The sequence below is a fragment of the Carassius auratus genome, chromosome 27, assembly GCF_003368295.1.
Source record: "Carassius auratus strain Wakin chromosome 27, ASM336829v1, whole genome shotgun sequence".
NCBI lineage: Eukaryota > Metazoa > Chordata > Actinopteri > Cypriniformes > Cyprinidae > Carassius > Carassius auratus.
The window spans coordinates 5,471,667-5,484,315 of record NC_039269.1 but is presented as its reverse complement, the minus strand read 5'-3'; the positions used below and the strand labels follow the sequence as shown (position 1 = coordinate 5,484,315).

At 41.0% G+C, this 12,649-nt stretch overlaps 1 protein-coding gene across 1 annotated transcript; it reads left to right on the top strand.

Annotated features, from left to right (window-relative positions):
• The first annotated feature begins 7,554 nt into the window (after window positions 1–7,554).
• Window positions 7,555–11,253, top strand: LOC113045178 (tripartite motif-containing protein 16-like). Its single transcript, XM_026205384.1, has 6 exons — window positions 7,555–8,584; window positions 9,129–9,224; window positions 9,304–9,537; window positions 10,103–10,302; window positions 10,431–10,450; window positions 10,645–11,253. Exons 1-6 carry the CDS (start codon window positions 8,012–8,014, stop codon window positions 11,166–11,168), a joined length of 1,647 nt encoding a protein of 548 aa, XP_026061169.1. The 5' UTR covers window positions 7,555–8,011; the 3' UTR covers window positions 11,169–11,253.
• Window positions 11,254–12,649: the final 1,396 nt, after the last annotated feature.

Sequence of the window (12,649 nt, the reverse complement as noted above, 5' to 3'; positions counted from 1 at the left end):
TGTGAAGGGCGCTCTGAACAGATGTCCAAATGAGCAAAAGATGTCCAAAAGATGTACCGGTATGCTAAAAGCACATTCTGGCCGCACGGAGAGGTGGCGGGACGCTCTAGAGCTATATTTGGAAGTGGCGGTACTGTGGTGCATACTGGCCCACTTCAAGCACTGATTGAAACCAAACCAAACCTGAGCCTGTCTTAAAGGGATAGTCCACACCAAAATTTAAATATTGTCATTAATCACTTACCCCCATGTCCTTGCGAACCCATAAAAGCTTTGTTCGTCTTCAGAACACGATTTAAGATATTTTGGATGAAAATCTGGAACTTTGTGACTGTCTCATTGACTGCCAACTAAATTACTTTGTCAAGGTCCAGAAACGTCTGAAAGACATCGTTCTTGTGAAGTTTCGGTGTCTCTAAAGTCATAAGCAATGGTCAATCTAATCATAGCCTTTGAGCTGCTTTTCCTGAGCAAATCTACTCAACCCTACACTGAGACTCCATTGATGTGCTTGAGCTGTTAGATGTTTTAGCATCCAAACTATTTCTAGAAAGTTCACATATAAGGCGCTTTCTCACCGCATAGATCTCGGGCCATTTTCCTGGTTATATTCACTCTGAACTCTGAAGCAGCGACAGCGACGTCTTTATTCGCAGCATTTACAAACGTCAATAACTAATGAAATGAAGATGCTGTGATTGGAGCTGTTTTTCATGTGTCTAGGGTTTTGTGATAATAGAATCATGGAATGTAAACACAATTTACATGATTACATTATTTTTATGACAACTTGCAGTGTTACCATACAGACTTGATTAAATAATGTACTGATTTTCTGTCTGAGTTCTGTCTGAGTTCTGTCTGAGTTAGTGCTGGATGCAAATAAAGTTTTATTTGTTGGGGATTTTAATATCCATGTTGATAAGGAAAAAGATGCATTGGGATCAGCATTCACCGACATTCTGAACTCTATTGGTGTTAGACAACACGTTTCAGGACCTACTCATTGTCGAAATCATACTCTAGATTTAATACTGTCACATGGAATTGATGTTGATGGTGTTGAAATTATGCAGCCAAGTGATGATATCTCAGATCATTATTTAGTTTTGTGCAAACTTTATATAGCTAAACAGTAATTCTACTCCTTGTTACAAGTATGATAGCAGCATCACCTCCACCACCTAAAAGAGGTGCTTCCAGAAGTCATAGATCCTCTTCTGACTATTATTAATTCCTCATTGTCATTAGGATATGTCCCCAAAACCTTCAAACTGGCTGTTATTAAGCCTCTCATCAAAAATCTCCCTTTTCTGTCCAAGATACTAGAAAAGGTGGTATCCTCACAATAATATTCCTTCTTAGAGAAAAATGGTATATGTGAGGATTTCCAGTCAGGGTTTAGACCGTATCATAGTACTGAGACTGCTCTCCTTAGAGTTACAAATGATCTGCTCTTATCATCTGATCGTGGGTGTATCTCTCTATTAGTTTTATTGGATCTTAGTGCTGCGTTTGACACAATTGACCACAACATTCTTTTGCATAGACTTGAACACTTTGTTGGCATCAGTGGAAGTGCATTAGCATGGTTTAAATCGTACTTATATGACCGCCATCAGTTCATAGCAATGAATGAAGATGTATCATATCGATCACAAGTGCAGTATGGAGTACCTCAAGGCTCAGTACTAGGGCCGCTACTCTTCACGCTTTATATGTTGCCCTTGGGAGATATCATCAGGAAACATGGTGTTAGCTTTCACTGTTATGCTGATGATACTCAGCTCTATATTTCTTTGTGGCCCAGCGAAACACACCAATTTGAAAAACTAGCAGAATTCTTAGTCAATATTGTAACGGTGGCTGCCCCAAATAAAATTTTATTTAATAAATGTAAATTTAATTTACATTTTTCGGGCGCCAGACAAGCAAAACTTAACCTAAATATATATGTAGGCGTAATTAATTTCTGTTTCCCCGTAAATAGCTCAAGCCACTGTTACACAACAACAACAAAAAATATATTTTAATAAAACATCTTTTTCCTAAAAAAAATTACATGAAGTTAAATTTTCACACCATTTGTATTTTTTTTTCGTTACTTCACATAACAAATGACAAACGAAATAGTGTAAACAGAAAGTAAGTAGATTGCTGTTCAAGTTTAATTCAAGATTTCATAAACGAGCACAAAATCACGAGAGTCCTTGATACACGAGTGTCTTAAAGACAAACAAAAAAACTGGATGACAAGTAATTTCTTATTGCTAAATTAAAAAAAAATTCTAACCTGAAGGTTGCAGATTCAAGTCTCTGTCTCTCAGATTCAAGCAGGAGTGTGTTTCAGTGCTGTGTGTGTGCACTTGGATGGGTTAAATGCAGAGCACCAATTCCGAGTATGTTTTACCATACTTGGCAAATGTCACAACTTTTGACTTTACAGTCCCGAATGTCAGCAAAAATCAAAATCAACTAGATGAGCCCCAGAGACAGATTCCTAGTGAAGTCCTTGTTTCCTAGATGGCCACCGAGGCAAGACCACAGGAACCAGTTGAGTCCTCTGCACAATGTTACTGTGCTGCAGCCTGGAATTGAACTACTGGTTTCATCTTGTCAAAGGAGATCTGGCCCCCACCTGATTCATTTTCTTCCCGATGTTTTTTCTCCATTCTTTTTTACCAATGGAGTTTTGGTTCATTGCCGCTGCCACATAGGCATTCTCTTTAAAATAAAAAAACCTGTATACAGGGACTTTTTTTTCTTTTTTGCCATGCATTGTTCATAGAGCTCATTAATTGTAGCGGTGCCTCCGGTGTTTGCAGTGTGTATACAGTATGTGTATACGGTCAGCAGTGAGAGCGCATAAGTATAACGCGAAAGCACATTAAAATAATGCACGAGTGCGAATCTCTCTGTTCACAGCAGATTTCCTTTGCTCTGTCACAAAACCAGTCGTGCTTGCTCAGATACACGCTTCTTTGTGAGGAGAGAGTGTGCACACTTAAAACGTGTCTCCTCTCACTTAAACTGCATCCTGTTCACTAACAAATTCACTCTATGCTCATGTGTTAGACATGAATTATTTTTGCACGTTTTTATTTCTAGCCTTTTACAGCAGTGAGAACGCTGTGATCTGTCAACATTGGCTCAGAAAAAAGGCGCATCACAGACAGTGTGTGAACCTGGAGTTAGGCATATGCCCAGTCTCTGTTCTCGCGCTAGGCGAAATGCATTCTGATGGGATCGGATAAGGGAGGTCAGGGCCACGGAAAATTGTGCCATAAAGCGATTTAGAAATCGCGCATGCTCAAATCGTGATTTTAGGACGTTTTCTTTTAATCGCACAGCCCTAGAATGGACTGGAAATGAACAGAAAATAATTGGCGGCCCACCTGGAATACCACCGCGGCCCACTTTTTAGCTCTAAAATTATGTTTTTCAAATAGCAATAGAAGGTTTGGAGTAAGGTACGTAAATTAGTTCAACACACTGGGTTTAGTTTTATGACGACTGGGTGAAGGAGAAGCTGGAAACAATTGCGAGTATGAACAATATTTATTGAAAACTAAAACAAACAAGAATACAAACAACACTGGGAAGATGACAATCCAAGATGGTGAAGGTGGTGAGTAATCCAGATGGTGGTGGAGAGTTGGCAGCAGGAGAGGATGGCACAGGAACTGCGGGGAATCGAGCCGAAGGTAAGTGGTGATGGTTGTGAAGGTGCGATGAGTGGATGAGTTTCTGGGGAAGACATGGACATCCAAACGAAGAACAACACAGAAACAAAGAACAGTTACCAACATGAAACAACACTCTCACAAACACAAGACGTGAGACAAGCCATTATATAAGGAGATAGTGATGAGTGACAGCTGTTGCTGATGACAATTAATGGAGACGCCCACAAGCTAATCAGTGCAGACGCAAAACACACAGACTTCACCACAAAGTGCAAAACCCAGAGATCACGGTTTATCAACTGTGACAGTACCCAGGAGCTAACTTGTTAGATACGGATCGCAGAGGAATGTTATTGGTAGAATGCCACACTTTTTGACCCACGACGTAAACGGGAGACTTTGACCGGTGGTGATTGGCCTTGGCCTTAGTGCGCTCCCTCATCCGGAGCAGAGTCTTGCGGGCTCTGGTCCAGGTGCGGTGGCACCTCTGGACAAACGCGTGAGCGGAGGGGACCGTGACTTCAGATTCCAAACTGGGAAAAAACTTTGTGGCTGGTAACCTAAGCTGCACTGGAACGGAGAAAGGTGCGTGGCTGACACTGGTAATGAATTGTGGTCATACTCCACCATAGAGAGTTGTTGGGTCCAGGAAGAAGGATTCTTGGAGACCAAACATTGCAACGTCCTCTCTAAATCTTGGTTGGCTCACTCAGACTGCCTGTTACTTTGGGGATGATAACCCGACGACAAGCTAACTGACGCTCCTAGCAATTTACAAAACGCTTTCCAAAATTTGGATATAAATTGAGATCCCCTGTCAGAAACCACGTCTATCGGGAGGCCATGAAGCCGAAAGACGTGATCTAGGACAGTGACTGCTGTCTCCTTGGCTGTCGGTAATTTGGGCAAGGGAATGAAATGTTCCACCTTCGATAACCGGTCCACTACGGTCAAAACGACCGTCATGCCATTAGAGGGTGGGAGGGCGGGGACAAAATCTAGTGCAATGTGGGACCAGGGTCTCGAAGGGACAGACAACGGTTGAAGGAGCCCATCAGGAGGTCGGGAGGATGACTTACCACTGGCGCAAACTGAGCAAGCGAAAACAAAATCACGGTCTTCACGAGCCATAAGCACGAGCCATAAGTGGCCACCAGAATTGTTGTTTAACTAACCCATTAGTTTGACTTATCCTTGGATGACAAGCAACGTTAGAGCAGTGACCCGACTGAATGACTTCAGACCTTAACTCCTCCGGCACAAATAAAGAATTTGGAGGACAACCGGGCGGAGGCGTTACCCCTTCTAAGGCCGTCTTGACCTTCGACTCGACCTCCCATACGAGTGCAGAGACCACTACTTTCTCAGGTAAAATACATTTGGGAGTCACCGGGCGGGCGGAGGGATCAAAAAGACTTGATAAAGAATTGGGTTTGACATTTTTGGAACCCGGGCGGTACAATAAAGTAAAATCAAAGCGACCGAAAAAAGGTGCCCACCGAGCCTGCCTGGAATTGAGTCTTTTGGCAGTTCTAATGTATTCTAAAATCTTATGATCAGTCCAAACAATGAAAGGTACCCCTGAGCCTTCTGGCCAGTGACGCCACTCCTCTGAAGCTAATTTGACGGCCAACAATTCTCAATGTTACCAATGTCATTATTGCGTTCAGCAGGAGATAAATGATGGGAAAAAAACACGCAAGGATGTACCTTATCGTCCGAGGCAGCACGTTGCCTACCACCACCTCTGATGTGTCGACCTCCACCACGAATTGCCGTTGTTGGGTCAGGGGCCACAAGGATGGGAGCCGAAACAAAGCGGCTTTTGAGGTTAGTGAATGCAGTCTCAGCTGTGTCCGACCACCTGAACGGAGTACTGGGAGAGGTCAAGGCCATCAGAGGTGAGGCTAGTTGGCTGAAATTGCGAATAAAAGGCAGATAGAAATTGGCGAACCCCAGAAACCACTGCAGGGCCTTCTGGGAATCTGGAGATGGCCAATCTATCACAGCCTTAAATTTGTCAGGGTCCATACGTATTCCCTCGGACAAGACGATATAACCTAGGAAGGGAACAGACTGTGCATGGAGTACGCATTTCTCCACCTTGACAAAAAGACCATTCTCAAGTAATCTCTGGAGCACTCGTCTGACGTGTTGAACGTGTTCCTGGAGAGATGAAGAAAAAAATCAGTCTATCATCCAGGTAAACATATATAAACTGATCTACCATATCTCTCAACAAGTCATTAACGAGTGCTTGGAAAACTCCTGGCAAGTTGGAGAGCCCGAACGGCATCAACAAGTATTCAAAGTGCCCTCTGGGGGTATTAAAGGTGGTTTTCCATTCATCCCCCTTCCTGATGCGGACCAAATGATAAGCATTACGTAAATCCAATTTTGTGAATACGGATGCTCCCTGTAACCTCTCAAAAGCTGAAGACATAAATGGTAATGGATAGGTGTTCCTTATCGTAATATCGTTCAGTTCTCGGTAATCAATACAAGGTCGCAGAGAACCATCCTTCTTACCCACAAAAAAGAATCCCCCCCCCCCCATGGAAGAGGAAGGGCGGATGAACCCAGATGCCAAGGAATCAGAAATGTATTTCTCCATGGCCTCCCTCTCTGGAATAGAAAGGGAGTATAAATTGCCTTTAGGCGGAGACTTACCTGGCACTAAGTCGTATGGCACAGTCGTAGGGACGATGCGGAGGAAGAGAAGCAGCACGGGACTTACTGAACACCTCCTTCAGGTCCAGAAGGTCCACCTGGGCACATTTGATAATACCATCTTCTGAAAGACAGAGACAGGGACAACAGGACAACCAGAAACCAGACAAGACTCATTACAACTTTCACTCCACAATGTGACTGTGTTGGAACCCCAATCCACTCGTGGATTATGTTTCGTTAACCAGGGGTGACCTAAGACAATGGGAGCTATGGGGGAGTCCATGAGAAAAAAGGATATGGTTTCGCAATGATTGCCTGAAGTGAGCAGAGTGATGGGTTCAGTGTAGTGGGTGACGTGAGGCAGTTCCTGGAAGAGACACAGGCAGGACAGGAATGTTCAGGTGATGTGAAAGGAGTGAGTCGATGAAATTACCTTCGGCTCCGGACTCCAGAAGGGCGTGACAGTGATGTGTGTGATTCTCCCACTGCAGTTTCACTGGAGGGAGAGTCAATGATGTTGTTGAGGACTTCCCAGTGGAGATCCCACCCGATAGTAGCCTCATTTTTACTACCAGGCTGGCTCTTTCACAGGAATAGATGGTATGTCCTAAGCCTCCGCAGTACAAACATAATCCTTGGGACCTCCGCCACGCTCTCTCCCTCCGGGACAGCTGAGCTCTACCCACCTGCATGGGTTTGTGGTCGTCGACGGGACTCACTGCGTTCTCTCAACTCGACTGGCCCCTTTCTGTCCCCTGTTTACCAACCGTGACAAGTTTCAGAAACATTACCGATGTATTAAAATAAAATATCTGAACAATGTCTTGAAGTGTGACTCCAGGCTGTTAAAATTCTTAGAGAAATAATGCACTGCCGAAGTGGTAATGATGCCATGATCTCTTTCTCCATTCTCAAAAAAATTACATTAGTTCCCAAAAACTTCTATTGCCTATGTTCTTTTCCCAGTGTTTCTTTCTATTTCCAGCTCCTGTTTACTTTGTGCCTTGTTTGTCCTCATAGTTACCTTTGTTTGTTGCCATAGCTACCCTTTTAGTTTCCATGTCAACCAATCACCTTCACCTGTCCCTTGTAAGCCCATGGTTTTCTGGTGTTTTCCATGTTCTTTTTCTTGTGTTGTCTTTAGTGGAACCTCTTTCTTGTTTCTTAAACTAAACACTCAAGTTCCATATACTTCATTTTCCACATTCCGTAGCTCAAATTAACGATTTTGATAATTATGCAGAACCATTGAGTAGACTCATTCTGTCTGAACATTAACTTTGCGCCTGTATGTTTACCATCCACACTGTGAAAAAATAGGGCTCTCTTCTTATTTATTTACTTGTGTTCTTTGAGTGTTTGTCTGAGACTGAAATCTAGTACACATTTAATTGTCAAGGTTCCCAATTATTAGTCTAAGAGAATCACGTTTCCAAGTCAAATACTTTGCTTTTACTTTAATAACAGTCAGATGTGTTGAAACTAAACTCAGCAGGAATGAGGAAGCTGCTTCACAGACTCACAGACACACCTGTTTTACACACGTCACTCAAACACAGAACCAGGAAACAGAATCACGTGACTTCAGGGAAAGAGAAACTGAAGTGTAGTTGAGCTGTTGTGTGTTTGTGTCTCTGTGTTCATGCAGTAAAATGGCAGAAGCCAGAATTTCTCAGGATGAGTTCATGTGTCCAGTGTGTCTGGATCTCCTGAAGGATCCAGTGACCGTTCCCTGTGGACACAGTTACTGTAAGATCTGTATTACAGGCTGCTGGGATCAGGAGGATCAGAAGAGAGTCTACAGCTGTCCTCAGTGCAGACAGACCTTCAGTCCAAGACCTGCTTTAGCTAGAAACACTATCTTGGCTGAAATGGTGGAGAAACTGAAGAAGACCAGACTCTCTGCTGACTGTGAGGCTGGAGCTGGAGATGTGCAGTGTGACGTCTGTACTGGAAGAAAATACAGAGCCGTCAAGTCCTGTCTGGTGTGTCTGAACTCTTACTGTCAAACTCATTTTGAGCGGCACGAGGAGTTTCATTCACGGAAACCACACAAAGTGACTGAAGTCACTGGACGACTGCAGGAGATGATCTGCCAGAAACATGAGAAGATCCTCGAGGTTTTCTGTCGCACTGATCAGAAGTGTATATGTGTGCTGTGTACGATTATTGAACATAAAAACCATGACATTGTACCAGCTGCAGACCAGAGGACAGAGACACAGGTATTTAACACTAGACACTGATGAAATATTGGAAATTCGTTTCATTCGTGTTTATATCTGCATCATATTAACAGCTCACAGCATTCACACGACACACAACAGCAGAAATGAATAGCAGCTGCAAGAAGAGTTTCACTTTCTCCTGAAAATGCACCGTAAACCTTCTTTAAAAAAAAAGTCCTTAAGCAACATAAAATAATGAAAGGAGCTAGTCTTTGACAAAATAAACATCTGTCAATAAAAATAAAGCAAATTATACTACACAGCAGAAACATTGTCAGTGTGAAGCTCTACGTCTGTGTTAGTTTTGCTTTCCTAATGCTTAGAACTGTGCTGTGAAACGGTCCTTAATCTTCATGTTGATTCGTGTGAGATGATTGTAACAGATCATCACTTCTGGAGTTTGAACCTACAGCCGTTGTTTATCAGTTAAGATACATAACCTTTAAACTGCCTCACCCTGTGTTTACTGGATTCATCTGTTCATGATGATTTAGAGCCAGTAGTTTTCTGTGAGATTGACGATCATCTGTTTGTCCTGCAGAAGCAGCTGAAGGAGACACAGAAGACGCTCCAGCAGAGAATCCAGCAGAGAGAGAAAGATCTCCAGCAGCTGAGAGAGACTGTGGAGTCTCATAAGGTGAGTCTGGAGAAGAAGAGAAGTTTGTCTCCGTCTCAGTTCAGACTCACTGAAGCTGAATCACTGTGTGTCCTAACAGCGCTCTGCACAGACAGCAGTGGAGGACAGTGAGAGGATCTTTACTGAGCTCATCCGCTCCATTGAGAGAAGCCGCTCTGAGCTGATACGACTGATCAGAGATCAGGAAAAGACTGCAGTGAGTCGAGCTGAAGAACGACTGGAGCGACTGGAGCAGGAGATCAATGATCTGAGGAGGAGAGACGCTGAGCTGGAGCAGCTTTCACACACACAGGATCACATCCAGTTCCTGCAGGTAACACACATCTAGAAGAAGTTTGTCATGTAAGTTTGTCTTAAGATAAAACTCTTAGCTAAAAACTTTAAATGCTATTTAGGAGAACGCTTAATAATAAGATAAAAGGTTTTGTGAATACGGGCCCTGGTTTTCATTTTTCTCAAGCTTTTATTCGAAACAGTGACTCTCTTCCCATTTTCAAATCTCATTTAATGATAATAATTTTATCTTATTCTGTTGACTTTGAAGTGGGTTTGAATGTCATTGTAACTGTTTTATGTGTTTTTAATTGCATGTAATGTGACATCGAGAGCCATGTAAGGCGCCCATAAATAAAATGTATTATTATTATTATTATATTGGTCATACATACTACGTAATATTAGAATAGAGTACCCCTTAGTTTCAAAATACTTTTGTAATTTTCCATGTTGTAATTGTTATTCCCCAAATTTTTATATTATTCATTCATACCTACACGAGGTACTCTATAGGTGCACTGTTATTACAAAACATTACTCTGTAAATTCTGTTTACTTCTGCTGTAAATCTGTGATCTAAAGTGTTTCTGTGTTTTCTGTAGAGTTTCCAGTCTCTCTCAGCTCCTCCTGAATCTACAGACGTAAATGATGATCTCTTCAGTTCTCTCTTCTCTTCTGATGATCTGAGAGAATCTGTCCATCAGCTGAGAGACAAACTGGAGGATTTCTGTAAAGAGCAGCTCCAGAAGATCTCAGACAGAGGTAAAGTCCTGGAGATTCATCTGCTCTCAGAAACCAGTCCATCATCATCTCATATCATGGAGAACATCATATTAGAAATGTGTTAGGAATAGATACAGGATCATGAGAATCACACTGTTCATGTCTGTTGATTTCCACAGTCCCATTCACCAACATTGATCTCTGGACCAGGAAGGACTTCCTACAATGTAAGTCAGTAAGAACACAAGCAGAAAAACTCATGAGTGTGTTCATGTTCCTCCTGTAGAAGGAGAAAGAAGAGTTTATAACTGATGATGTAAATGATGATGTGCACAGATACTGAGACACTGATGATACACTGAACATGAAGAGATCAAACAGATTCATAATTCCTGATTCTGATGTGTTTTATCTCCATCAGATTCCCATCAGTTCACTCTGGATCTGAACACAGCACATAAACACCTCCGTCTGTCTGAGAACAACAGAGTGATTACATACACTGGAACACTCCAGCCGTATCCTGATCATCCAGACAGATTTGATGTGTGGTGTCAGGTGTTGTGTAGAGAGAGTGTGTGTGGACGCTGTTACTGGGAGATTGAGTGGAGTGGAGATGATGGTGTGTATATATCAGTGTCATATAAGAGCATCAGCAGGAAGGGAACGGGTTATGAGTGTTTGTTTGGATATAATGATCAGTCCTGGAGTTTGTGCTGCTCTTCCTCCAGATACTTTTTCATACACAATAACATAGTGACAGTTCTCCCTGTGAAGCCCATCATCAGGAGAATAGGAGTGTTTGTGGATCACGGAGCAGGAACTCTGTCCTTCTACAGCGTCTCTGACACAATGAGCCTCATCCACACAGTCCAGACCACATTCACTCAGACGCTCTATCCTGGGTTTAGTGTTAGTAGAGGATCATCAGTGAAACTGTGTTGATGAATCAGAATAGATATTATTATCATAATGGACTTTCAATTCAAAAGATCTCACAGTGAATAAATAAATGTCATTATTAACCTCATGTAGCTCCGGCCCTTTCCAGCGTTTGTGTTCTTCTGTATTCTGCTGTTTTTATTCTCATGCATTTAAATGTTAAACATTCATTTCATTGTTAATTTGTTTTTAATTTTAAGTTACAGCTTGTTAAATAATTAGTGTTTAAATGACAATTTTAAACTCTTCAAGCTCATTTATTCAATATGATTTCATGACATTCAAGGAAAATATTCTTGTTCTTTTTGAACTTCATTTGTCACCCCACATTATTAAAATGCTTATTATATAGAGCTTATAATATGACAAAACTAAGTTAATTCATATTGTGTAAATGTAAATTATTGACAAGTGTAATTTATTAATATTAATATTAATATTAATATTAATATTAATAATGATAACAATGTACAATTAACAATATTTTATATAGGGGAGAGCAGGGGCGAAAGTACCATTTGTCAGAAAAACGTCATTTTAAAAGATAATGTTGTAAACAGAGATATATTTCTGCTGTGGCCAGTAACTCTAACAATACCAGGTGGTATTTTGTAGAAATGTAGAAAGACTTCAGTATAATTTCACTTTGAACATAAGTTGAACATTGTTACTTTCGACCCCATTGGTTGGGACGAAAGTAACACAACAATATAAGCTAGATTGTTTTCTGTTAGTCTTATTTTTCTTAAGTATACCTGATTGTGACCTTGTTAATAAATAACTGCAAACATATTTTGTCCTTTATCTTTTCAAAAAAATGTAATTACATTTTCATATTTTCCTTTTAAATTTAAATTTAAGTTTAAGTTTCATCAGATGTCTTAAAACCTGACTGTATTTTTTATTGTAAATTTCAATGTATTTTTATATAATAAAAAAAATTCTACAGAATGCACAATATAAGAATGTAATCACATTAGCATAATAAAAAAAAACTCTAAACATAATGTAACAGTAGGCCTATTTATGTTTCCATCCAGTTGTTTTGATGCATGAATTGAAAATGTGCATTAAAGCATCTGGAAACACGGCAAATTCACAGGTGGAGGTGTAAAGGCTAAGATACGGCTAAAACCTAAATATAAATGTGATGTAGCAGCTGCCCAGAGAGAGATGTTCCTCTATGTCCAGAAACACCCTCTCAAAAACATCTGGATAAAACCAGACCTCTGACCCTCACTCAGACATATTATTTTGGTATAATATGACATTAACATTTTAATAAATAATGCAAGACACAGAAATTCACAATATAGCTTGCACTGGAACAAAATAAATACTTTGTCACTGTAGCGGGACAAAAGTAACAACTGTTACTTTCGTCCCGACAGGAACTCCTGACATTTAAACTCGATTTAATTTTATATTAAAAAAAAAATTTGAAAATGCAAACTTTAGGATGTGTTTAAGCACTAAATACTCAG

Excerpts from the sequence above, each read along its gene's own strand:
- LOC113045178 (XM_026205384.1), top strand. The coding sequence starts at position 8,012 with ATGGCAGAAGCCAGAATTTCTCAGGATGAGTTCATGTGTCCAGTGTGT. Across the intron at positions 9,225-9,303 it reads AGACTGTGGAGTCTCATAAG|CGCTCTGCACAGACAGCAGT; the intron begins GTGAGTCTGGAG and ends GTGTCCTAACAG. Across the intron at positions 9,538-10,102 it reads ATCACATCCAGTTCCTGCAG|AGTTTCCAGTCTCTCTCAGC; the intron begins GTAACACACATC and ends TGTTTTCTGTAG.